The sequence below is a fragment of the Sceloporus occidentalis genome, unplaced genomic scaffold (genome assembly GCF_023333645.1).
Source record: "Sceloporus occidentalis isolate IW3139 unplaced genomic scaffold, rSceOcc1.0.p SCAF_2, whole genome shotgun sequence".
Lineage (NCBI taxonomy): Eukaryota > Metazoa > Chordata > Lepidosauria > Squamata > Phrynosomatidae > Sceloporus > Sceloporus occidentalis.
In genome coordinates this window covers 58,984,998-59,012,868 of record NW_028316982.1, presented here as the reverse complement: position 1 = coordinate 59,012,868, position 27,871 = coordinate 58,984,998, and the positions used below count along the sequence as shown (strand labels likewise).

Genomic DNA, 27,871 nt, shown 5'->3' with positions numbered 1-27,871 from the left:
TGAATAGCTTTACATAATACCAAGAAGCTTGTCAGCACTAGATAATTTTCTTCTCCTTGGAAAAGTCCGCCAGCTACTGCTGGACACAAATGTCATTTATTTCAATTGAGTTTTATGCCAGGTTCTCAGACAGGCCACATTGAAATGAATGGATATTGCTCAGCAATGATATCTGGGATAGAGTACCCTGAAACTGAAATCCCAACTACCAAACCACTGTTACCACCACTGTTGTTTGTATTCCATCCTAAAAGACAGTGGTAAAGAGCTCCCAACAAAAGGCAAGAAACATTATTACAAAAGAAAATCAGATTTTCAGTTTTTTAAAAACTCTTTAATCTTTGGATACATATTTTCTAAGTATACAGTTGGTAATGATTTTACAATCATTTCTTCACATTAAATCAATCCATCATAGCTACGGAGGAAAGTTAGTTATTGATTTTCCTTACTGTGTTGACACTCTTTGGCTGCAGTCCACATGCCATTTAAAGTGTGCTATTTAGATTTAAGCTGATTTATTCCCACTTATTTCAATGGAACGGAACTGGACAAAAGCCAAGCACACCGGCTCAACTGATTTGTGAATCGGATGGTTCTGCCTGCAAAACACAACAGATGCCCTGCCAGAGAGGGTATTTGGCTTGTAGCCACCTCCAGGCTGGATTTGCAGTCAGATTGCAGAGAGGTGTTTGCAAGCAGCTGCTCTTTGCTAGTGAGAAATATGGCTCTTTTGGACTGGGGCTCAGTCAGGCATGGCCAGCTTTGGATAGGGAGCACAAGGTCAAATGACATGAATGGCAGTAGACTCTCCTGGTCCCTTTGCTAAGGTGATACTGTCAGACAATGGCCTTGTTTCTGAGCTCCCGGAGACCATGAAATGTCTGGACTTCAAGCTTATATTCAGAGACAGAGAGTAGTTTGTTCAGTTTTCCAAGCCATGGTTCCCAAATGCCTGTTTTAAGAGAGGAGTGAAAAAAATGCAAACATCTAGCTGGGACAGCAATGCCCAGCAATCCTAGTCAGTATGACCAACAATAAGGAATGCTGAGAGTTGCAGTCCAACATCTGAATTTGCTCACCCCTGCTTTAAGCATGTTGATGAATAGGAGCCAGGATGTCCTGTTATGCAAATTCAGCAACATAGCTGTGACTTCTGGAAGAAAGCCCTGAATCCAGCAGGTCTCAGTTCCAATGGCTGACAAGCAGGTCCTACACAGGATTTAACCTAACCCATCATTATTCCCACACCTCTGCTTCTCATAGGAGGAAGAGATTTCCTCCAAACAAGCCAAGGAGAAAAAAACAGGTTGTTGAATATAAATCAAGAGTACTGATAAGAAAGCATAATACAGAATAAAGGAGTATGCTAGCTGATCTGTAAAATTGGTTTGAGAGCCACCATGGTATAGTGGTTTGCACATTGGACTAAGACTCTAGAGACCAGGATTTGAATCCCCACTTTGTCATGGAAACCCACTGGGTGACCTTGGGCAAGTCACACTCTCTCAATCTCCTAGGAGGGCAAAGACAAACTCCCTCTGAACAAATCTTGCTATAAATCAGAAATGACTTGAAGGCACACAACGACAACAACAAAAGCATTAGTAATGTCTGACTGCTAGTGTCTGACTGCAAGAACATTACACAGCAACATTCCCTAACTGGCATATTGAGAACAACTAGTCTTGATGATAGCAACCTTTGAAAAGTCTCTCTCAAATCAAGTTCAAAGATATTTCACAGGAGGATTATTTCTAGGTGCTGGAATGACTAGCATGCAAACTGGTGGGGTATCTTTTCCTGCGTCAGAGCAGCAAAATATATTCCTACTGGCTCACAAGTTCTTGAAATCCTCCAGGACTGTCCTAGCAGCATTACGACCCACAGCACCCATTACGCCTCCTCCTAGGAAGGAAATTGAGATAATGGAGTATCAGTGAAGGCAGCTTGATGTGGCAGCATATGCCAATGGGAAACAGGTTTCCACTTTCTCCCCTTAAATTAATGACTTCAGTTTTCCTGCTGAGTTGGACAGCATAGGAAGAACTGGATGGCAGGAAACCTTACAGGGACAAAATTACATAGCAAAGAGAGTACATTTTATTTCACTTCCCATGATACATATGATGGTCATGCTACAAGGGCTTGGGAGTTATAGTCCAAAAAAGTAATTTCCGCAACCTCTGGATATAGTTGATATTACCATACACAGAAGATCTGCAGCATGCTCCTAAACCAGCTGAAGGCAGAAGGACATTAAAAGCAAGGCAGATATTCCTCTTCTTCCTCCATTTCACCACCCAGGTAAGTGATCTACCTATCCATATTACTCCGGTATTGAAGTCCCTCCACTGGCTGCCTATTAGTTTCCGGGCCCAGTACAAGGTGTTGGTAATCACCTTTAAAGCCCTAAATGGCTTGGGTCCAAACTATCTCAGGGACCGCCTCCTCCCATATAATCCTCCCCGCACACTCCGGTCCTCTGGGAGGAATTTGCTGCAGCCTCAAAGAGCTAGACTTTCGGCTACCTCCCAGAGGGCTTTTTCTGCTGTCGCCCCCAGATTGTGGAATGACCTGCCGGACGAGATCCGTCAATTGACATCTTTAGACAGCTTTAAAAAGGCTGTCAAGACGGATCTCTTCCTGCAGGCCTTTCCGGAATAGATAACCCTGGCCTCAAGAACCCTGTTCTTATGAGAGTCCCCAAGGTCCTCCTTGGAAATGCTACCGTAGTTTACTGTTTTATTTGTTTTGTTTTGTTTTGTTTGTTTTGTAATAATGTGTATGTGTTAATGTTGTTTAATTAGTTGGTTTTAATTATAATTGATTTAATAATTTTTTAAGGGGGGGAGGGAATCTTGATCTACAATGTATTGTATTTTATTGTTGTTAGCCGCCCCGATTGACCTCAAGGGGCGGGATATAAATAAACTTTTATTATTATTATTATTATTATTATTATTATTATTATTATTATCCTAAGAAGTCCAACAATGAAGCCAAATTCAGAACATATTTGAAATTGGTGACTGAAGTGCACATATTTGTTTCTCAAATTGCAGCTGTGAAAGAAATTAGGCTTGGGCCATGGTGCACAGGGGAAAAGGGAGATAAACCCTTTCAGTGCTGCAATTCTAATGAAAACTGCCTCTCTAAGCTGCTGTTTTGCTCCTGGAGCAAACTGCACCTTTGGAAAGCCAATTTTTGCAGGACCTGGTCTCAGTGACAAGACTAGATGCTGAGATGCTGAAGAAACCCTGCTCTCAGTATCGTATCTGTTAAGGTAGTTTATAGACACTGCCTCTGGATGAAGGAGCAGAATGTCCCCCTGCTGGAGTTTTCTTGTAGATCTGCAGGTGCTACTAAAAACAAACTAATATGTGAGCAAATAAATCACACGCTTCATGTATTCTTTACTTGGACTCCTAGCTATTGCTGTAATTTGCTCCTACTTCTATGACCACCCCAATACACACCACAAGTCATATTCTCTTTATGTACAGATGACAAGAAATCCCATCCAAACAGCAGCAATTTGTTTTATGGGGATAAAATCAGATGTGTGTAAGTTCTCCTGGTGTGAGTAGTTAACGAATGCAGTATCTTCTGCCTTTCTATAAGGAAATAATTGCAGGAAGGCCTCCTGCTCTTCCATCCTAAGACAGAGCCTATAAACCACCTTCACAGATACTGTAGTGAGAACATTCAAAAAGGTAGTCATGTTATAATATCTCTTTCAGCATAAAAAGGAAGAAGGGAGGGGAGATAAAAAGGAATGTGGTAACAACTTGAAGTCTAGCTGGTTGTTATTTTAGCAGAAGCTTTTGTTGATATAAATCCACTGAGGGAAACTGACTTTTGGTTAACAGATTTATTGTTTTCACATATCAACACTAACTGACCACTGTAAAGATCTGAAAGACCTATATCACATCACCAAGCCCTTTGAAAATTTAGGGCAAGAGATTCCTGCAGTGATTTGCATCTTTCTGGATCCTATTTAATTCTATCCCATGTGTATAACTATATAAATATGTTTTATATCTGAGGCCATAATAGCATTCTGTACTGCATCTGAAGAAGTGGCTTTATATCAATGAATGCTCATGCTACAATTTTAAAAAATGTCTTAAAAGTGCTACCACATTCCTTTTTTCTTCCCCTCCCTTCCTGCTTTTTATACGGAGAGCAGACACTTTTCAACATCTCTACATGCAGTTTTGACAGTGAGGTCCAAAACACGCAGAAATAATTCAGTTTGAGACCACTTTAACTGCCCTGGCTCAGTGCTAAGGAATCCTGGGAATTGTAGTTTGTTGTGGCACCAGAGCTCTCTAACAGAGAAGGCTAAATGTCTCACATAACTACAGTTTCCAGAATTCCCTAGCAATGAGCCAGGGTAGTTAAAGCAATCTCATAGAGGGCATTGCATATATTCACAGATTTTATTTTGTACAGTCATTGCATTTGTAATCTTGGTCCTGTTTGTTTCAGGGGAAGAGCGATATTCCAGCTTTCCTACTACAACCCTGTGTGAATTTTGAGGATAAAAAATCTTTAAATATATATATAATTAACCGTTTCAATTTCCTGTGCTGCAACTAAACACGTAGGCACTGCAGTAATAAATAATAATAATAAAAAAAATTATTTATATTTCCCGCTTCTCCCTTCGGATCGAAGCGGGATTACAACAGTAGAAACATCATAAAATTCATAGATAATACAAAATACATAAATAAAAATAACAAATAAAATAAAATAAAATAAAAAGGGGAAGAGTTGTTACAGTGTTGCTCACAGTTGTAAGAATGGAGTCATCATATTCAGATGTTCAAAATCGGATTAGAGGAGATCCATTGGATAGGCCCGCCAACTAGAGATCCATTTTTTGTTGCGTAAGTAACAGGCAATAATATTATAACCTTTAAGTAGATATTGATTCAAAACACACTGCAGAAATAATCCGGTTTGAGACCGCTTTAACAGCCCTGGATCAGTGCTAGGGTATCCTGGAAATTGTAGTTTATTGTGGCACCAGAGCTCTCTAACAGAGAAAGCTAACTGTCTCACAAAACTACATTTTCCAGAATTCCCTAGCATTGAGCCAGGGCAGTTAAAGTGGTTTCAAACTGGGTTATTTCTGCAGTGTGCATGGAACCTGAGACAAAGTATGGCCCACAAACCTTGTGCAGAACCCATTATTTAGCTCCCTGATCCTCTAACAACCCCCTCGACTTTAGATCAGTTACTCTCTTTTGTTGCTGGAACACATCCCATCTAGGCTTGCACTGCTATCCACAAAAGGCACATACCAGGATGTGCTCCACTTCCACAGAGGAACAGGCCTTGGACTGGAGACCGGTAGCTAGAGTAAGAGGGCATTGGCCGGGCAAAATATAGCTGGTCTAAAGACATAGCTCCATGAAATATATTCTGAAAGAAAAGTCAGAATTAAAAGAGATCTCTCTGAAAACAGAAGGCCCCATGTCTACTTCTCAGTACAAAGAATGTCAAGCTGTGCTACTGACTGAAGATCGGAGTGGCAGATGGAGGTATACTTCAAGTATAAAGGTCATTTGCAACATCTGAGTTGTAAGACATCATCATCATCATCATCATCATCATCATCATCATCATCATCATCATCCTGCTCTTTTCCCAGAACTGGGGCTCAGAGCGGCTTCACGATATTAAAAGAACAATACAATTAAAAACATAGAAAAGAGGTGCGTTGAAAAGGAATTAAATTATTACAATGTTAAAATAGATAGCTATTAAAATAATAAAATACATTTTAAAAGTATAAAACTGTATAAAACATTGTAAAATGAAACAACAGCCCAAGCCGGTCCTTTACAAACATTCCATTTTTAGAGCTATCTGAACAGGTGGTTCTTAGGCTGCCAGCGAAAGGCCAACAAGAAGGGAGCCATTCTGGTTTCTATGGGAAGGTTTTGCACACAAGGCCATGATAAGGTTTTGCACGCAGGGACAGTTAACAAAATTAGTTCACTGCAGGAGAGGGGGAGAGGTGAAAAATCACCTGTGGTGACTTATCTAATCAGATACCAGATACCCCCAAAAGGTTGCAGTATAAGGGCTTACCTGGGCACTGTCTATGGATAACGTTTCTTAGTAAATACATACCCCTCCAGGTAGACCAAAGATCTGTTCAAGGTCTGGAGGTGTTAAAACATCCCTGCCGATGACGGAGGCCTTGAAACCAGGTGCGTAAGCTTCAACACAGTCAAATACTACAAGAAGAAGAGATATTGAGAGCCATGAAGAGGAAAAAAATGAGAGCCACCTTGGCCAATGGTTTGGGATTCTGGGAGCTGAAGTCCAAAACATCTGGAGGGCCAGAGTTTAGACATCACTGACCTAGGATGCCCCAAAATTTGACTTCTAGACAGCAGGGCTCAAATCACTGCTTGGCCATGAAAACCCACTTAGTGACCTTGAGCAAGTCATACTCTCTCAGCATCAGAGAATAGCAATAGTAACTTCCCTGTGAAGAAATGTGCCAAGAAAACCCTGTGATAGGTTCACCTAATGGTCATCGTAAGTCAGAAATGACTTGAAAGCACACATTACACACACAGAGACTGAATCATCCTGCTGAAATTCAAGCATTCAGGACCTATAAAAACTTAAAATACACACATACCCTAATTAAATCCTTCTGTTACGATTCTGACTCTATGTCCCATTTGCAACCTACTCCAAGTAGACTCATGGAAGTGTGGGCTATGTATTTAGGCTATATCTAAATACAGATAAATTACAATTTATGAGTATCACTAGTACAAAAAAATTTACTAAGGGTTTTGTATGGTGTGATATGGAAGCGGGCCAATGGGAAGGGGATGACACCATGAGTTACCACACTGGGTGATGCCAACTCGAGTGACACCAGTGCATAGCAGAATTTATAAATGACATAGTAAACATGGTCCTACTGAAGGGCAAAGAGATGGCCTTCTTGAAAGTGCAGGAATTTCCCCCTTCCTGATGTTGTACAAGACCATTGTGTCTTCAGTCAAGCAGTTGTACCTCGGTCAGCATAGTCATCACGTTCATGGTTATTCCATTGCTTCCCTCCAGCCAGCATGTAGGGAGTGTACTGAGTGAAGAGAGAGATCACGTGGCAGCCTGGGGGAGCCAGTGTGGAGTCGAGGGCAGATGGAATGCACAGCTCAATCATGGGCCTAAAATGATAAGAATTAAGCTTTCAGCTTGCCCACACCACTACTCTCCAGACATGTTAGCCTACAACTGCCACCAACCTGAAATCAGGCCAGTGATAATGGTGGCTGCCAGATGAGATATAGCTGGTTCAGAAAAACCTCCATGCAGTAGAGGTCTTAGTCTAGCACCAATAATGTGTTAGACATTCAGTTTATTTTGATTATAATTCTTCTGGAACTTCTGTAACAGAAGGAAATGTAATGCTATCAACTCAGACATTAGCAACCAGGAGTAAAGAAGTCCATAAGTCTGGGGAAAACTTTTTGGAAAACCCAAAGCATGTAAACGGATAACCCAACAGGCTAATATTGTAATACTTAGCTTACGTGCTATATATTGAATTTGCAAAAACCTACTCAGCAAACACCACAAATAGGAAACCCAATCAGTTCTTAGTGTTAATGTACAGTCCTCCCTCTATTTTTGTAGGGATTCCATTCTGCCCCCTCCCCCGCCGCAAAAATGGAAAATCGTGCATATTCAAGCCCTATTGGCTTGAATGGAGGCGTGCGCCATGGGTGCACTCCCCATATTAACCCCCTCTGTTTTCCTCCCATGGATAGTCAAGGGATGCTGACTCCACGTCCACAAGAACGGAAGGAGGACTGTATGTGCAGCCAAAATGACAGCTTTCCTACACAAAAAGAGGTATTACCAGATAATGCCAGTATTTGCAAAAAAAGATTTAGGGGAAAACCTCCAAACCCCTTAAGGGAGAACAGCTCTCCTCCAAAGACAGTCCTATACGTGTGGCCCATGGAAATAAAGAAGTGAGTGACGGTATTATGAGGACAGATGTGGTCTAGTGAATGAAGTGTAGGATTTGGGAAATATGGGACAAAACCTATTAAACCCAGAAAAAACTACCTATTAAACTGCTGGCAGAACATAAATCCTCACCAGAATATCTATATTAGTGGCCCAGGGATCAAAGGCTGACCCTCCTTCTCCAGTTGCACAACTGGTTGGTGTGTGATTACACTCCAGTGGCTAGTTAGTGGCTAGCCGCTGGAGTTACATCTGGGAGTTGTTTATTTTCTCTTGTGCACCTACAGCAAAGGCACTGTGCAAGAAGGTACTGGATATTTCATTGCACAACATCAAACAGTGTAGTGGGAAGGGCAGCTATGAAAGAACTAGGCAAGATCCTAAAATGAAAAGACATAAAACTGAACACTAAACGTAGGATATCCAAGCAATCATATTTTCCTTTACTTTATATGAATTTGAAAGGTAGACAGTGAAGAAAGTTTCACAGAAGGAGAATCAACTCATTTGAAATGTGATGCTGGAGAAGAGTGTGAAGGATACCATGGATGACAAAAAAACAAACAAATGGTTCTAGAACAGATCAACCCTGAACTCTCACTGAAAGCTGGGATATCTAAATTGAGACTGTCATGGTACTTTGGACACATTATGAGAAGACAAGAGTCACTAGAAAAGACAGTAATGCTATGAAAGGTTGAGGACAGCAGAAAGAGATGACTGTATACCTGACGGATGGACTCAATTGAGGAGGCGGACTCAACTGAGGAGGCCACAGCCCTGAGTTTTCAGGACCTGAACAGAGCAGTTCAAGACAGAGGGTCTCGGAGGTGTTTCACTCATGGGGTACCATGAGTCAAAGTCGACAACAAACAAATGCTGACATAACCTGGGATTACACCATCACAAATCACCAACAGGATTTTGTCTGTTGTGCAACGTTCCAGCTGTACTCATTGTGCTGCTGGAAACAGAATCCTTAATACCTAAGAAACAAACCCTATGTACATTTTACATGGACGGTTAATTTCCTTTCTGTGTAATTTATAATGTAACAGGTTGAGTGTCAAGGTGAATTATAGAAGAGACTATAAATTACATTGTGTACTTAAACTGCTGAATAAATGATAATAATGAGAATGAGAAAGGGCGGGAAGGAGACACCAGCAAAATCCTTTGTTCTTGCAAAGAGTTTGTAATGGAATAACAAACAGAATTGTTGCAAATAGTCAGCAATACAGCTAAATGAGAGTGTTTGCAGTATACTCATCCCAGGGGCAAAAGGCTGGCAGACTTTCCAGTGTCTAAAATAACGAATTAAATTGTGTATATCATTCTATATAGGAAACAGAATTTCCCAAAGCTTTCCCAGGATTATAAATATACCAAAACTGAACTTGACAATCTCCATTTGTTTTGCTAGAAGATGGGCTTTATCTCATTAGACCAGGATTGTACCATGCAAAGGTTTTGAGACTAGGAACTCTGCCAAAGTGAGGCCTACATGAGCAATTTGGAATTCTGTACTGGTCATTTTTATATTTTGTCTGTTGCAGCTGGTCTGGATCTGGGCTGTGACAAAAATGAGGGAAACCAAAGTGCACACTTCCGATTTATGAAATCCATACAATCAATATTCAGGGGGAAATATGTGCCCTGGATATGCGTACATGTACATACAAAGAAAGAATGGTTTTCATTTTAGACAATAGAGGCTAGTGTAGGGGTGGGAAAGGTGCAAACTATAGACTGCATGTGTATTTCAAGGACTTTTTTTGCAGCCCATGTCCCCTTCCAAGAGCTCCCAGGGCAGCCTTTGGCATCCCCAATGCCAAAAGAAAAAGAAAAAAGCTAGGTAAAAATGACATTTTTCTACTACTCAAGGCTTCCAGAGGAAAGAGTTGGAGGTAAAGTCTTATAAACCCAAAACAAAAACTAACAAACAAAAACCACAGAAGAGAACAATTCAATCTGCTTTTATTGTTTCTATTATTTAATTTCCTCCTATTTTGGGGACTGCCATAGCTCACAGCAGGTGCCAGAGCAAAAATTTGGCACTCAACCCTGCTGACATTGTCTGGTGACTATAATTTATTTATTTATTTATGGTATTTATACCCCACCCTTCAGCCCTAAAGGCTATCAGAGTGGTTTACAATTATTATTTTTAATTAGACAGTTCCCTGCCCTCAGGCTTACAATCTAAAAGACACAACAGAAAAAGAGAAGGGAATGGTGGTGGGAAAGGGGATGAGGTCCAGTGGTTCTTCTCTCCCTCTGAGGCCTGGACCAAGGCAGATGGTCTGGAGGGAGGGCTATAATGTCTGCTAGCCTTTTCCCTGTGGAATAAATAGCCGTATATATTCTCTATATACTGCTATTGTACAGTATATGTAAATGTAGTATATGTTCATTTGGATGTACCTCCTATATGGCTGGCTGTTTGCAATAATTCTGTTTAATCCTCCACTGAAAAGTCCCTGAGTTCTACTGGTGTCTGTTCTGCCATCTCCTCTTATTCATATTATGACTATTCGTACTTTAAGTCAGCAGTTCACAAATTTTGGGCTGGAAAACTGGAAAGTACACATGCATACAAAAACAGACACACATACACACATTGAGAGAGAGACAAAGAGAGAGAGAGAGCTACACACACTCTTGACCCTTCTGAAACTCAAGAATCCTGCAGCCACTGGCCACATTTGACTTTTGGAAGTTCTCATCCAAAAATGAACTTTTTCAAGCTCTGCATACTCATAGTCATCTCAATGCACTCCCATCCTTCAGCAATTTCCATTGAGATAACTGTTTACCCACCACTATTATCAGCTGGTAAACAGCAAGCTTGGACATCTGAGTGTAGAGTTTTTTCCAGGCATCTCTGGGTGGAGGGACGTCATCCCATTTCCCTAATGAACTTGCTGGAAAACAGTATGAGGTCTCTCCCTCCCGTTAAGGAGTTATCTACTCTCTTTGGCTTTAGGCAGAATCTTTCCTCCTGCCTTTGTCCCCCAGTGACCATTGTCAAAACTGAACATGTCACCTCATTTGTATACCTAAAAGGTTCTGAATTTCAATTGAAATTCTCACACACAACCAGTTTATATAAGTCTGTCTCTGGAATCTCCACCCAGCCTCATGCCTATGAGGAAGTCAGATCAGTCTACTAAAGCTCATACTAGCAGCTTCTTTTTTCCAGTTAGTCTCAAAGGTGCTACAAGATCCCTTTGCATACTACCTTTAGGAACTGCCCAGGCAGCAACCTCAAGCTGCAGGTTGTGCTTCCTTGTTCTAAGTGCATAATGAAATACACTTGATCTCAGTGTGCTTTGCACTGAAAGGAAATTAATATTCCAGGTGTATGCATATTAAGTCAAAAATAACTTGCCAGATAGAGGGCTTTAAAGTTGGCATGGAGAAAAGTGCAGGCCTAGGGATCCATATGGCTCGCAAGGTCACTTGGTGGCTCTCAAGATCTCTGGTACCCTTTAATTTTTGTGGGAGGAAAAAGGTTCTGAGAGAAAATGCCCTCAAATAACCCCAGCGTGTGCAGGGAACAATTTTAGTCTGTTGTGAATGTTTCTAACTGGAAAACTCCCAGAAATTGCCTTTCCGGTCACTTCCTACTGAAAAAAAAGGCCTCTCTTGGGGTTTAACAACCCAGAGGACCCCAACATAGGAAAAATTGGTCCCTAGGCCTTCTAGAGGGCTTTGTGAACATTTTGATGAAAAATATCCAATAATTCCTTTGTGAGATGGCAGAAAGGTATGTATTCTTTCAGCAGCCCTGGGATAGTGTGTGTGTGTGGGAGGGGACAATGTGGCCCTTAACACCTGATAGCTGCCCAGCTCTGATTGAAAACTACAGGAAAACTGCTCTGCTGGAAGACGGCAGGAAAACTACTATGGCCTACTTACACCTATTTTAGATGTGCTGTACAACAGGCAAAACCTTTAAGCCAGCTCTACTTTTTTCTTTGGTTCCTCTCACACCTAGTCTAATTCTGGGCAGTCTGTAAAGCTTCCCCTTGTCTTCCTGTTCGTGCTTACCTGTGAGATGGCCTCCCATGGGAGGCATCCTCAAAGGCCTGGTGTACAGTATGCATGTCTTCACAGTTGAGGTGAATGGAACTTTGATGATGGGGTGAAGGGTGGCCATCATTGCTGTTTGGAGCTGCTAGGAAATTGGGCAATTGATCTACAGCCACTGTGGACACAAGTAGTAGTAGGTGAGGCCACCAAATAAAACACTGTCTGCCTGCATCTCAGCTCTTATGTCCCAGCCACGTCTTTTTCTAAGAGAGCATACGTTTTCACAACTTCACGTCCAATTTATTGGGATGCATATGGAGGAGATCTGCCACATCTTTACTCTTACAGCCTTTAAGAAGGCTCTTAAGATGGATCTCTTCCGGCAGGCCTTCCCAACCTAGCTCCTCTCCCTGCATACTGTGATTTTTGTTGCTCTGTCCACCAATTTTCCCTAATCTTAATATTATTGTATGTTATTGTTTTTAAATTATGATTATTTAGTATTGGGATGGGGGGTTGGGAAGGGACTAGTTTGAATTTTATTGTATTTTCTATGTAACTTAATTGCTGTAACCTGCCCGGATTCCTTGTGTTTGGGCAGGCTATAAATAAATACATTATTGTTATTATTATTATTTAATGGCACATATTCAGCATTATTTTATAGCCAGGTGGTGAAGCTGTTGGGAAGATCAAACAAGTAAGCTAATGTGTCTCAATTATTACTGAGCTAATCCTAGTAATCCTAGCAATCACTGGGGGTGGGTGGGGGAAGGATAGGATTGCCTCACTGCTTCACTTATGGAAAGGCTACATAAGATATACAGGGGGAGAGAGCAGGTTCAGGGTGAAAGGGAAGAGCTACAGGTCAGTGGGACAGTACATGCTTTGCTTTTAGAAGGCCTCAGGTTCATTCCCTGGGATCTCCAGATAGGACTAGGGAAGACTCCTGCCTGAAGTGCTGGAGAACTGCTGCCAATCAGTATTGGCAATACTGAGCAATAGGGAAATACACTGCAGCATAAGGAAAGTTTCTGAATTACTAAACAGTGAATGTATGACTCTCAGGGGAGAGAACATTGCTTGGTCCTGCATTTGCATATCTGATAAAAGCAGAGGCAGCTGAGCTGAGCCACAAAAGGTTGGGAACTCTCCTCCTCTCATTATTCACCTGTGAACAGTTGGTAAAAACTAGTGTTCTGCTGTGTTTCTACTGATTAAGGATGTCGTTAGATTTTAGAAGGACCATCTCTTTTATTTCTAGGTATATTACAATTTTGACAGAACTTGGAATGTTACTTTTAAAAAAATCACTCATAATTCATTACTCATTCTAAACTAAGCTAACATTAGTCACTCTTCATCATTCAAAGATTAATCTGTTACTACTATTTTATTATTTTAATTGCTTTTTAATTTTTAAAAAAGTTTAAAACAAAAAACAAAATTGGCCCTCACAATATTTCAAGAAAAGGAAGCAAATATTACTCTTACCTCTAAGAAAAGGAACAAATGTACAAATTATGTTTTTCTACAAAGGAATGTTGTTATGCCCCCTCATTTTCTTTAAAAAAGAAGTTAAAGGTAATAATGCCATTATTTGTAATGCGTTACTTTCAAGTTGCAAGTTTTTTTTAGTTCCTGTTTGGAACTAAATGTTTTTATTTATTCTTTTTCATAATTTTGCTGCACACTATTTCTTTGCAAGCAGAAGGTCCTGGGTTCACTCTGTGGCATTTCAACATCAAAGGATCAGGCTGCAATTCACTGAATGGTGGGGTGATTCAAAACTATTTTAAATAAATAAATAAGAAAACACATATACAAAATACAAAGTTGCAGAATACCTTTATTAAGACCAGCCAAAATGTTACAAAATAATGAACAATTTTCAATATATCTAGAATTCTTTTTTCTGGGTTGATTGCACAAAACAATACAGGGGGGAGAAGCAGAAAGAAAGTACATCACCTCACACCTTTTATAGTTTCCAGCTTGCTTATTGGTTTTTATTGGTTTTAATAAAGGCATTACCCTAAGTGTGGATTCTGTAATTCACATATTCCTCCTTGAAATACCTTTAAATAATATTCATTAATAATGTTTCTGCTCCCTCTGCTGGCCACATATAATACTTCACTACTCTTGCTTCTGCTATCTTCAAATGTTTGCCAAAACAAAGATTTCTACTTTTTTCCTGCTGCATATGTTTATGCTTATCTTTAGTTTGTCTATTATAGACAAACTAAACAAAGTGGTACACATACACAAGTCATAAAATTTCTACCTGTGACTCAGGGTGGATTCAAACATTATCTTTTTAAACCTGTAAGGTGACTCTCCCTTTATCTGCTGGTAGAATTCGAAGACACAGCCATTTATTAGTCTGGAAAATCAGTATGCAACAGGATCAGTATACATCTGAGGAAACAGGCTCTAGCCTAGGAGAGCTCATGCTACCAGCTTCTTACTTTCAGTTATTCTCAAAGGGACTACAAGATCCTTTTGTATACTCCTGTACCTGCTATTTGCAAGGCCATGGAAACATATGAGCCATCTGGGACCCTTGCGGGGATTTTATGACCATTTAGCCATCCTGAAGTACTCACCATTGATCTTGGTGACTGGAGAACGTGTGTCAAACTGTGAGATTCTCTGGACAAACTCTGGGGGTAGTAACTCCTAGAAAGTAGAGTAAGAGATGAGAATGAACTTCTAGGAAACAGATTAAACTGCCTAAATCAGTGATGGCAAACCTATGGCAAGCGTGCCAGAGTTGGCACTCAGAGCCCTTTCTGTGGGCACATGTGCTGTCGCCCCAGCACAGAGTTTTCCAGAGTTTGTTACTAGAAAGCCAGAGGGACATGGCACTTTGCAATAAATAAGTGGGTTTGGAGTTGCACTTTGGGCACTCAGCCTCTAAAAGGTTCACCATCACTGGCCTAAATGATCCCACTCTCATTTTCATGCCTTGTCTCAAAGATAAAATATAGTATACATACTATGCACACACACACATACTTTTCAGGACTGGTTAATCAAAGTCCACCCTTCCTACATGTAGATGTGTTCTCTGAATGTCAGGTCAATGTTTGCAACTCAAGCCACTACTGTATAGATTTTAATGGGGAGGCAGGGAGAACGGCTTTGACAAGGGCAAATGCCCCAAGTGGACCAAGGGGGCGTTCCAACTTGGCAGATAAAACGGATTATATTGGAGCGATTCTGATTATGTTCCGGGAATAATTCAAATTTTTTCCATCGTTTCCATTACCAAAAGGGGCAAATTACCTCGATTCATTTAGACCTTGTTTTCGTTTCCATTTATTTTAAATCGCTTTATTTTAAAGCAGATTAACTTGCTCCCCGTTCCCATTTGTATCCACAAGCTGTCAATCAAGTGCGTAGGCTTCAGACATCACAAGTCTTGGGGTTTTTTTTGGGGGGGGGCAGCCAATGAAAATCGGCTGCATCCAAGGCTCTTCTGTTGTGTCTCCCCAGACTAGAAGGAGGCTTGGCAAATCGGATCAAGGAGGAGAAGGCAGCGGGCTTCATTACTGGGGAGAGAATCTTTGGGGAAGAGAGAAGATAAGGCTCGATCCCCCTCCAGATCCCTGGGCATCCAGGCTCTCCATTCCCCAAAATCGCTTTGCCTCCCCCATTGCTCCTTGGGCTGTTTGGAGGGCGATCAAGCAGGGATGTCCTGAGGAGCAGAGGGGAGGTTGCAATCCACCGGGGGAAAGTCTATGCGAATGGAAGAAAATGGCGCCGGCAATGCAGAAAGAGAACAAAGAGGGTGACACCCCCAGGCCAGCCCCTTGAGCACTGCTCCTCCCATCTCCAGGTTCCTGAATCAGACACCCTTTCGTTCTCATTCGGATACAGCGAATCGTACCCCGCTTTCAAAAATAACTTACGTTATAACCTACTATTTTTTTAAACCGAATTATAGGCTGATAATCCGATTTATTCATTTTAATTCGATTCTTATTCGAGATGCTGTGGGAACGAATGAGGGGTAATGGAGATTAAATTCGAGCTTCAGTGGTAACGATGCACCCTAAATTCGGATCATGACCCGCTTTATAGGTAAGTGGGAACAACCCCCAAGAACAGCAGTTAAAATCTACAGCTCAGTGGCAGAGCACAAGCTTTGCAAGCAGAAGGTCCTGGTCTCATCCTGTGGCATCCCAACATCAAAGGATCAAGTTGCAAGTGATTTGAAAGACTCTTGCCTAGCATCTGTCTGTTACAGTAGATGACACCGGACTTGATGGACAAATATTCTGACCTAATCTGAGCAATCTCCAGTGTCATACCAGATATATTCTGATGGCTGTAAACTCATTGCAACAGAGGACACAGCTTTGCAAAATGAGCATGTAAATTAATAACATTATCAAATATGAGACAGCAAATCCAGCAACTGCTCTACTGGAAAACTGAACTTACCTTTTACAGCCTAACTCAAACCAAGGAAGAAAGAAGAGACTCTATGGTATCTATGGCATGATCCAGACCGGCGCTTTGTGCCAGCCTGGCCATGCACTAGGGTTGCCCAGGGACAGAGCGTCCACACGCCTTGCAACCCTAGTACATGGCTGTGCCGTAATCATGGCGGCCTCCCATCTACATGGGTGTTGCCACGATTACGTCACGCACGTGCCGCATCCAAACGGCGCGGTGCATGCGTGACATCTCTGCGCTGCCCCAGGACACTTACGGCAGCCTGGCTGCGGCACGAGAAGGAGCTCTGAAATGGAGCTCCTTCTGGGAGTGCGCCTCATTCCTGCAGCCACCAAATGGCTGCGGGAACGACGTCAGGGAAAAAGGGGCTGAGTGGCCCCTTTCTCCCATGGGTGAGGCTCCTGGGGTGTCCAGGGGTATGACACCCTAAGGACACCCCTTTTTTGCATCACAGAGAAGCAGCATTTTGCTGCTTCTTCGTGGTCCGGAAAAACTCTGGATTGAGGCCGCAGGGCTGCCGGTGAGGCTGCCCTGCCTCCAACCCAGTTAAAAGAGGCGGTTGCAGGCCGCTCCAAATGGGTGGTATGTACCGCACCTTAATCATGCTGCATCAGATATCAGAAACAGTTCCAACAGGATAATATTCAGTCTTCCAGGATAATATCCAGGCATCTGCTCCTAGTCTTAAAAAAGAAGCCAACTAGCCTATTATCCATGTAAACATGAGGAAAGCAGAGCAATATCTTTGCTCAGAAGTGATGCAGCTCATATTTTGCAGCTCTGATGGTCAGACATGTGGGAATATTTGGTGACCATACAGAAATGTGGACAATGATTTTAAACTAAAGGGGAGCAATGCACACTGATTATGCTTCCCTTTCCAGCAAGTGCAGGTAGGACCCAACATCCAAGTCTTAAATGAGTCAGGACAACATCCCTCCTGAAATTCTTAAAGAATGCAGTTAGCATGGATAAAACATCAGCTTTTTTTGGCCATTTCAGACACAGGCCATGTGTTACATCATGTTTTAGACTCAAAGAAAGGAGTAAAGTAAAAGCTGAAGGGGACCTGATGTGTCAAATGGCAATATGAATTGCTGTCCCAGGACCCCACTCAACCAGTTCTTTGCCTCTGATTCAAATGCATGAGATAAAAGCATGGTGTTCCCAATCAGTAACTGTCCCAAGAACAGAAAAGATCAGAGACCATGGGAAATGTTTTTACTGTGAGGAATCATAGAGTTGGAAAGGAATACAAAGCCGTCTAGTCCAGCTCGGGGTGGTTCAATCATAAAATCAACTTGGATAAAAAGACCCCAACTATACTGAAGATCTTTGTGAATATAATACAAAAGTTCAAAAGCTACAGGTTTACTGTTCAGGACTTGGCTTCTCCACTTTCAGCTTCAACTTTCTCTTTTGCAGCTATTGCTCTCCCTTACACTCAGGGATTATTCACATTGTGAAAATAATCCAGGATGAATCTGGATTGAATCTCCATTGTTCACATACATCCCAAATGTACCTGATTCAGCTGGGGGAGGGCTGCCAAAAACCCACTTAATCTGGGATAATTGATATTGGGTCCCATCTCCCCCCCCCCCCCCCCAGTTTTTAAAAAAGATCTGCATCATTGGTAGTGTGAATAACTAATGCAAACAGACCCAAATAAACCCAGGATAAAACTACATGCCTTGAAAAGTGTTTCGAATGCATTCTCATTGTTGACTCCATCTTTATATGAGCACTGGCACATGTGGGCAACAGAATAAAACCGGTTCCATAGTGTGAATAACAAACCCGGAATGCATAAGTGAGATGATTCATATCGTCACGCTAAAAAACAGCAATGTCAGAATGACCCCTGAATCTCAGATGAGTTTAACTCATTACTGCTATTCCTTCTACAACAAAGCTCTCCCTGAAGGCACAGCAAACAAAACAGTGCACTTGACTGCTGGATGGTAGAGAACAGGCTGCACCTCTCCTTCTTCTTTAAATAATTAGCATTCACTACAGTCCTTTCTAACTGATCATCCTCAAGGGGTCAGCACCTCAGCAAATCTTAGTCCCTGTCCTCTTTTGGGGTCTCTGTAGGACCAGAAGGCAAACAGACCTTCCCCATATTCTTTGCAAATTCTTGGCAAAATGCTTGCTCCTTGGTAAGGGAAGGAAAGGATATCAGCAGTGTGTGGATTTAGGCTTCCCAAAAGGTCTCCCAGTGCAGAGAGAAAGAGCATAGCTTACCTGGGGGGTCAATTCTAGAAAGGTGAGTTGTGGAGATGCATTGGACAATACCAAGAGGCTCTTCACTTCAGTTCCATCCTTGAGGCAAACACCTTTCACCTTTCTATCAGAACTCAGAAGGATCTTGGCAACTTCCTGTATGGTGAAGCAGAAGAATAAACAAATATTTAAGGCTTCCACATGGCCAATACCAGCCTGTGGCTGGAGAAAAGGACATTCCTACCTGCCAGATCTTGACAAGACCTCAGTTTCAGCCTCTCACTCTCCCAGAAAGAAAGCCAATGACGCCAATAGCTTGAAGCAGGGCCAGCATAGCTTCAAGGTTATGGAGAGAAAACATCAGGGTATAGGCAAAGTTTTGGTGTCCTATTTACTTGGGAAAATATGTTTATCACTTAAGGATAGCTTCTTTTCCTGGAGGGAAATGTTCCTGTCCTCTCTGCTGACCACACATGACAACATCCCTTCTCTTGCAACCCTCTCAGGTTAAAATATAATCTGTTACACCCAGAGCTTGGATGCATTACAAGAAACATGATTACTTGTAATTGTAGGGTAATATAAGTTTCTTAAGGCTTTAGCCTTTGTAAAGGATACAAAAATATTTAAATATCAAAGTCAAGCCTGCTAGGGTCTAGCTTTAAATCAGCATAGAAGCAGAAATGTGCCTTTGTCTAACTATGCTTCCCTAAGAACTGAGACTGACTCAGAAACAACAAACATGTGGCTTGTAGTTTAAAACAGATGTTTACTAACGGCTTTAATTTATATACACATAAAAGCTAGTGAATAGTTCAGTTTGAAAAGAAATATTTATCTCACCATCTTCCCAATGAAAGTTGAAAGAGGAAGATGGAGGATCAACAGTACAGCTGAAAATCTGGAGAGTGACTGTTGGTCCCAAAGGCGGTCTGACCTAAATCACATGGTTAGTTTGAATAAGTGAAAAGAGAGAGAGAGAAAGAAAGAGAGGAGCATTTGCATGCAGGAAATCCCTATCTATCTGAGGGGGAAAGAAAATGCAAAAATCTCCCAACAGTAACACATTACATTTTGTATAATGATGGTCCTGTATAGATGGGCCCTTTTCAGTGTGTCCACAACATGCTAGGGTTGCCTCGGGGCGGCGTATGCACATGCCCCGCAACCCTAGCACGTTGGCAATGCACCGCAGTTGCGCAGCGCCATACAAACGCAATGATTACATCGCAACTGCGCCACCTACAAATGGCACTGTGCAGCTGCGATGTAATGGAGCTGTCTCTGGCGCTTTGTGGCACCACAAAAGGAGCCGCTTTTTACAGCTCCTTCTTTGCTGCGCAGCTGCGCAGCACCGTTTGTAGACGCGGCACTCCTGTGCAGCAAAGAGAGGTGCCAAGGTGGTCTGCACCCTGCCGATGTTACCAATGACATTACTTTTAAAAGCACCAGGCCAACTGATAATGTTGTTATTTGGAGAGACATCATAAATAATATTTAGTAATTATTCTCAGAACACTGCTAGGGGAGGTGTCATTTGGAGTGATGATATCCATTTTTTGTATTTTTAAAATATATATTTTTTTAAAATTAAGAAATAGCTAAACATAACCTGTGGTTAACAAGCAACAGGATGGTTTTTTATTATGTGTACCAGCTAATGTTAGCACAGTACATTATATACTCGACTATAAATAAAAAAAAGTATGCCCAAAAATTGACCCTAAAATCCTGGGTCGACTTATATACAGGTCACTACAGTAATACTGCTTAGAAAGGTCCTGAAAGAAGCACTGTTCAGTGTGACTCGGCAGGGATTTCTGAAAGAGCTGCCTAGGTAGAAGTGTGTGCGCGTGTGTGTCTCTGTGAGTAAACGAGGTGACTTCCTTCTCAATCCAGTATTAAAAGCTTCTCTCTCCACCAAACACCCCATTTAACTCCACCTCCTTCCCTTCCCAATCTGGTTTTAAAACCTTCCCCACTGAACACCCCATTTAATTCCCTTCACAACCTGGTGCTAAAACCTTCTCTCCCCACCAAACACCCCATTTAACTACACTTCCTTCTCTTCACAATCTGATGTTAAAACCTTCTCCTCCCCTAGGTTTAACCCTTGACTTATCCATAGGTCATATCAAAATCCATGATTTTGACCCTAAAACCTTCCCTCGAGTTATACATGAGGTCAATTTGTACACAAGTATATACAAGTTGTGGAGATGCACTGGACAGTACTTTTAAATGGAAAACATCATATGTTCTTGGCCCTCTTCACATCAAACCACTTGTCCTGAGGACTGATCCACCCACCTTCTCAGTGAAGATCTCAGCCCCAAGTTCAGTTGCAGCACGGGCCAAGGCCTGGGAAAGTGCTCCCATGCCACCAGTCACATATCCCCAGGCACCCCGCCGCCCCTCTAGCTCGCCCATTACATGGTGTAGCAACACATATCTGTAAGAGAGAGCAAAGGTTAGATAAAGGAATACTTGAGCAAAGCTAATGGTTCTGCAGCATCTCTAAGGCAAATTCTGCTCAAATGTGGCTGGGCAGGCTTATCCACGTTAGTCTCATCTTTATAAGATGATTCATGATTGTACTACTTCTGCTATTTAGTTATTTTGTTGCGTGCCTCCAAGTCAATTTTGACTTACAGTGACCATAAGGCAAACCTATCAGGGTTTTCTTGGCAAGTTTCATGGTTTTTGTCTGAAAAGAGTTACAAAAAGTTAAAAGCAACATAAAAATAGGACATTCTTATGCATGGTGTAACACCCTGAAAATCCCTGCTGTCATTTCCCAATGTCCATATGTAGATAAGGCACAGAGTCTGAGGACAAACTGGGACAGAAAGGGAAATAGATGTGTGCAAAGGCAGGATTGGACCAATCTGGGCTTCTAGTTGTTGGAAGTCGAAAACATCTTGACCACAAAAAGTTCCCCAGTACTGGGATACAGACTGGGAAAGAGAACAGAAGGCTTTGTGGCCCCTTACTGTGTCCTTACCCACTACCTGGTGTGTGGGGACTAGCCATGGCACCAATCACTGCATCTGTTGCCAGAGTTGCTTTCAAGGGCTCCGACTCAAACCAGAAATCCAAGATCTGCAACAAGATGTATAGAGAGCAGGCTCTGTATAGTACTGCTCAAGGAACCTACCCATTAATTGCTCTGTTCTGGGCACTCATTGGTATAGCAGTACAAGACTTTTATGCCGACTATGGGTTTGATATCCTGGTAGGTCAAGGGAAAATGTTTGAAGAACTGATCTTAGAGTGGCTTCTGCAAAACTGCAAAGATGGGAAGGCAAGTCTGTACAAAGGCAGATACAGAAAGAGCAGAATCCATCCTGAGAAATGATCAGGCACTCACCTTGGAAATGGGGGCTGTGAGAACTTCATAATATTGGGGGAGCTCTTTGCCCAGGGTAAAGCCTGTTGTGAAGAAAACTAGTGTCAAGTGTGGTTCACTCAAACATCAACAAGGGAAATTACTCCTCTTGGTCATCACACAATTGCTATATAGAAATGAAACTACAGATGTTCCCTAATACACAGTTTAACCAGGTAAATTCCATCTCCTCTCTGTCCAGAAGAGATGTCAAGCTAAAACAAATTACAGTGGGCCTTTCCCTTATGTGGGGGATCTGTTCCGCCCTCCCCCATCATGTAAGGGAAAAAATGTGTATGCTTGAGCCCCATTAAAAACAATGAGGCTTGTGCATGTGGCATGCGTGCCATGGATGCATGTACTATTGTTTCCTCCCGGCCATGGCTTCAGCATAAGCTGAAAGCCACATATGGTGCACCCATGTATGACATGAATACACTGTACATCAAAGACCACTGCTAAATCAAATAGTCTATCTGGTTCAGCACCCCCTTTCCTAGAGTTGCTAACCAGGAGCTTCTGGGATGCTAGCAAATAATAGCACAAAGTAACATCCTTCCCCATTGTCATTCCTGAACAGCTGGCTTTTAATGTCACACTGCCTCTGAAACAAGAATAGGGAAAAGTTATATTTGTGGACTACAACTCTCAGGATCTCCAAGCCAGCATGGCCAGAGCATTCTGACTGGAGCATTCTGGGAGTTACAGTCCACAAAAATAACCTTAACAAGCTCTGGACTTTACCTGAAAGCTTTTAGGTCCACAATCTGCTCTCCAAGCAGGGGTGGGAAAACTTTTTCAGCCTAAAGACCACACCAAAAACCTTCCAAAACCCCCAAATGCACGCACCATTAGAAATAACGGAGGTCGCCCCTCCATGCATAATCGAGGTCCGTGAGTTAGGAGAGGCGACTGTACATACACATCCTTCACAGTCCCTCCTCCTCAGCTGATCTATGTAGACCTAGGCAGATTGGGTGAGAAGATATTTCCCTGCTCACCAAGGGAGCCTTTCCTGGTCCTTAAGAAGAGGAAGCTCTTATCTCCCATCAGCTGTTAATCGGAAATAAGTAGTTTTCCCTATCTCTCTGGGAGAAGGGATACAGTTTGGTGAAGAATTTGGCATACTGGGTGGCAAACTCATGAATCTGAGGGTCCCCATGGCTCCCTTAGAACAGCAAAGGCTCATGAATGTAGAGAATGGCACCTCAGATACAGGAGCTATGGCATATGGCCTACATAATTAAATCACAAGTTTAGTTACTCACACATACACACCCAATGGCCACCGGAGAAAGATCTAGATATGTATTCATTTTGAATTAAAGCCAGCCTGAACCCTCCCTCTTACCTGCACGGATCAGGGTCCGCAGGCCTTGCAAGGCTTTGAGCCGTTGAAGCAGGGAGCCCTGGCTGAGCACAGCCAAATCCACAGGGCAGGTATCAAGCAGAGGATCTATGGCAGACACTAAACGGCTCATGAATGTCTCATACTTGGGAAAGGCCTGTAAAAGGAAAGGAAGCAGAAAACTGTGGCATGCTAGCTTATTTTATTTGCAGCCCTAATGTCAGACTCCCTGCCAAACACCATTTCAAGAAGAAAACTTTTCTCACAGACCTACATCCACAACATTCACTGGGTGCAACACTCCTTCTATTCCCATGACTCATTCTATTCCTCTCATTCCTCTGTTTTGAAGGAAATTTTCCCCACAATACCTCGGCATCTTTTACAGAGAACTGAGCAATCTGTTTCTGAGTCTCAGCCATGTTGTTTCCCAACAGCAAGGAGCGGGGAGATCTGCCATCCTGGCCATCCTCCAGCATTGGGGTGAAGGAATAAGGATCACGTAGCAGCACTTTTAAGCCATGTCTCTGCAAGACAAAAGGCAACATGTTGGCTAGGCCTAAATATATGTCATGCTGTACTTTCACATACATGCACTTGACAGGTTTTTATTCTTTTATTCTTATTTTATTTGACCATTACTATGTAAAGCACTGTGCAAACTTTATAGTGCTCTATAAATAAATGTTAATAATAATAATAATAATAATAATAATAATATCCCTCTGCACAAGAATAAATTATAAACAAACCAACATAATTAAAAAAGCTAGGTGGGATCCGCACAATTCCCACTGTTGCTACATATTTTCCAGAGTGCAATTCATACCTTCAACTCTAGCTCTTTATAAATCTGGGGTCTTAGGAGGCTGAGCAGGTAAGAAGCTCTGGAGAAATGAAAACCTGCAGAACAGTAGACATCAGGTGTGCCAAGGAGTAAAGAACATATTCTGGGGTGGGGGGAGGAACAGGCTGTGGGTACTAGCTCTTACCTGGAATGATTTCCTCTGTGACTGCAGCACCCCCCACAATGTGTCTTCTCTCCAGTACCACAGTTTTTAATCCCCCTTTTTGCAAGTAGGCAGCCTATGGATGGATGTACAGTGTAGTTACTTCACCCTTGACCAGTCCCAAAGGCTGGTTTCCAAGGATGGGGAACTTTATGATCATGACACTTCATACTGAGGACTGGAAACACCCCCCCCCCCCCCAGCCACCTGCCTTTATAAGCCTTAGGGATGTGAAACCCCTCCCATGAAGGATTAAATGCTGTTATCACCTTTTCTTGGAACCCTGAATACTCACAGCCACTAATCCATTGTGTCCTGCAAACAGACATAAAAAGGATAAAAAGACCACCTTATGGACACATTCCACTCCTGATCAAGAAACAGATAATCCTATTTATAGAGCCCTCACTGCACACAAAAAATCAGCTTATGATTGTCCAAGGTGACACAACACTCTCTCTAAAATAAAAATAAAAAACCTGTGTTAGACTGGCAGATTGCTCAGAAATAAGTGGTGAATTTAATTGGAGTTAGTTCCAAATCAACTGGATAAAGGATTCCATGCACAGTCCTCCTTACTCACTTAAAGCTTGTCTGCAAGGTATCAATTCCTTACCAGAATTTAGAAAAGTTGCTTTTTGGACTACGCATTTCTGAACCCCAGTAGCAGCTAGTGCCCATGCTGCTAGGAAATCCTGGGAGTTGTCGCTGTAGTTCAAAAAGTAACTTTCCGTTATCTGATCTGTCATTTAGTGTATCTACAAATAGTTCTGATCTTCCTCATAGTCATATCTTAATGCTGCATCTGACAGAATGGACACCAATAGCAATGGCTCAATGCTATGGAATACCGGGAATTGTAGTTTTGTGAGACATCTAGCCTTCTGTGTCAGAGAGGCCAGGTGCCACAAAAAATGGCACTGAGCCATGGCAATTAAAGTGATGTCAAACTAGATTATTCCTGCAGTGCAGATGGAGCCTTTGTAAGAGCAAGTGGGAGAACTCCCCAGCTAGCCCATCCTGAGTATTGCTGGACAATCTGCTGGGCAATACTTGATAGCCACTCTCTATTTGCTTTGAACAAGTGTTTGCATGTGTGAGACAATATGTTTTATGCATCTGAGGATCGTCATAAGATAGAAATGACTCAAAGAATCACAACCAGAGTGACCAGATCTCCTGACTGCAGAGGAGGACAAGGCAGTGCAAAATATAGGACATTCATGGAGGACATGACCAAATAAAAGCTAAACATACAAATATAAAAGTAAGGTCCAAAACACACTACAGAAATAATCCAATCTGAAGATGCTTTAACTGCCCTGATTGTGCTAGGGAGTCCTGGGATAGTTTATAGTTTATTGTGGCACCAGAGCTCTCTGACAGTGAAGGCTAAATGTCTCCCAAAACTACAGTTCCCAGAATTCCCTAACATTGAGCCAGGACAGTTAAAAGTGGCCTCAAACTGGATCATTTTTGCAGTGTGTTTTGGACCTTAATTAATGCTTCTTAGGGGATGCAGTGGCTCAGATGGTTAAGATGTTGACTCTGGTGGCTGCAAGATCAGCAGGTCGACAGTTTGAGGCCCGGGTGCTGCATGATGGGGTGAGCTCCTGTCACTAGTCACAGCTTCTGCCAACCTAACAGTTTGAAACGATGCAAATGCAAGTAGGTACCACTTCTCAGTGGGAAGGTAACAGCATTCGGTGGAGTCATGATGGCCACATGACCATCAGAGCAGTCCTCAGACAATGCTGGCTCTTCGGTTTAGAAACAGAGATGAACACATCCCCCTACAGTAGGTTACGACTAGACATTCATATCAAGGGACTACCTTTACCTTTAGAGTCCATCCACACTGCAGCAATAATCTGCTTCAATACCACGTTAACTGTCATGTGCTGTGTAATTAAGTGCTGTGTAATTCTGATTTGACCTGGTGCCACCACAAACTACCATTCCCAGAATTCCAGGGCAATGATCCATGTTAGTTAAAGTGGTATCAAACCGGATTATTTCTGTAGTGTGGATGTAGACAAAGGTCCAAAACACACTGCAGAAATAATCCAGTTTGAGACTGCTTTAACTGCCCTGGCTCAGTGTTAGGCAATCCTGGGAACTGTAGTTTTGTGAGACATGCAGTCTTCTCTGTCAGAAAGAGCTCTGGTGCCACAATAAACTACAATTCCTGGGATTCCCTAGAACTGAGCCAGGGCAGTTTCTGCCAGTCCTTTGGAGGAAAGGGTGACCAGGTGTCCTCTCTTTCCCATATCATGTCCTACATTTCATCATCATCATCATCATCATCATCATCATTGATTATAATTTATTATGACAATTATATTAATAATAATAATAATTTATTATAATTTACTATAAATATATAATAATTTAATAAAATTTTTATAAATATAAATTATAATATTAAAATTTATTATAAATTGTTTTAATAATTATAATAATTTATAATAGTAATTATTATTTAATAAAAAGTATTATAATTTATTATAATTATATATAATTATATCATATAATAATTTATTATAATTAGTTATAATATATGATAATTTAGAATTGCAATTATTATTATTTAATAATAATATAATTATATATAATTATATATAATTTAAATAATAATATAACAAATACTTAATTATTATTATTTATATTTAGTATAATTTATAACAATTATTATTTAATAATAATAAAATAATTTATCATTATTTCTTCTAATAATTATATTAGCATTTTAATAATAATATAATTTCTTATAATTTATACTAGTAATTATTATTATTTAATAATAAAATAATTTATTATAAGTAATTATACTTTTATTATAATTTTAATAATAATAATTTATTATAATTAATTATAATAATTATATTATAATTTGTTATAATTTCATAATAATAATAATAAATTATAAATAATAATAATAATAATAATAATAATAATAATAATAGAAGTAGAAGAAGTTGTTAAAGTGGTCTCAAAGTGGGTTATTTCTGCAGTCTGTTTTTGGACCTGAGTCATGCTTCAAATGTAGGGCGTTTTTAAATTCCTTCTGCACAGAAGTTGAAATGTAGGGCATGTCCTGGAAAAGGAGGGCGTCTGGCCACCCTGCACACGACATAAACATAAACATAAACAACAACAACCCACCTGCCCCAACGACGATGGCGTCGTACTCCCTCTTTAGGGAGCCCGAAGCCCCTGAGTGGGCTGCTCTGCTGCAGCCCCAGAAATGAAGGGCAGCGCTTCTTGTGCCCAGCCACAGAAAGCGCTTGGCTGCCATTTTAGGATGAACTTTAATTTCCTGCCTGTTTTCCAATCCAGGAAGAAGGAGAGTCCAGGGCAGGGAGCAGGAGGAGG

At 41.4% G+C, this 27,871-nt stretch overlaps 1 protein-coding gene across 7 annotated transcripts; it reads right to left on the bottom strand.

Moving 5' to 3' along the window:
• Positions 1 to 312: 312 nt before the first annotated feature.
• Positions 313 to 27,871, bottom strand: PYROXD2 (pyridine nucleotide-disulphide oxidoreductase domain 2). 7 transcript variants are annotated; one of them, XM_089509624.1, is made up of 17 exons: positions 27,662 to 27,871; positions 24,792 to 24,811; positions 24,479 to 24,572; positions 24,316 to 24,389; positions 23,858 to 24,013; positions 23,490 to 23,643; positions 22,121 to 22,182; positions 21,755 to 21,852; positions 21,061 to 21,202; positions 18,772 to 18,906; positions 14,667 to 14,739; positions 12,076 to 12,232; positions 7,060 to 7,214; positions 6,154 to 6,260; positions 5,319 to 5,439; positions 4,805 to 4,879; positions 1,856 to 1,908 (listed from the first exon to the last, which is right to left on the bottom strand). In XM_089509624.1, exons 1-16 carry the CDS (start codon positions 27,792 to 27,794, stop codon positions 4,830 to 4,832), a joined length of 1,731 nt encoding a protein of 576 aa, XP_089365750.1. In that variant the 5' UTR covers positions 27,795 to 27,871; the 3' UTR covers positions 1,856 to 1,908; positions 4,805 to 4,829. The 7 variants fall into 7 exon arrangements, 6 of the variants coding, with proteins under 6 accessions (XP_089365747.1, XP_089365752.1, XP_089365751.1 ...); XM_089509621.1 differs by lacking the exon at positions 4,805 to 4,879 and having other exon boundaries at positions 313 to 1,908; XM_089509623.1 differs by lacking the exon at positions 1,856 to 1,908 and having other exon boundaries at positions 4,784 to 4,879.

Coding starts and splice junctions, on each gene's coding strand:
- PYROXD2 (XM_089509621.1), bottom strand. CDS start 27,794: ATGGCAGCCAAGCGCTTTCTGTGGCTGGGCACAAGAAGCGCTGCCCTT. Junction 21,853..22,120: donor TCACAGCCCCCATTTCCAAG/GTGAGTGCCTGA, acceptor ATCTTGTTGCAG/ATCTTGGATTTCTGGTTTGA. Junction 1,909..5,318: donor TGGAAGTGGAGCACATCCTG/GTATGTGCCTTT, acceptor TTTCCTTCCTAG/GAGGAGGCGTAATGGGTGCT.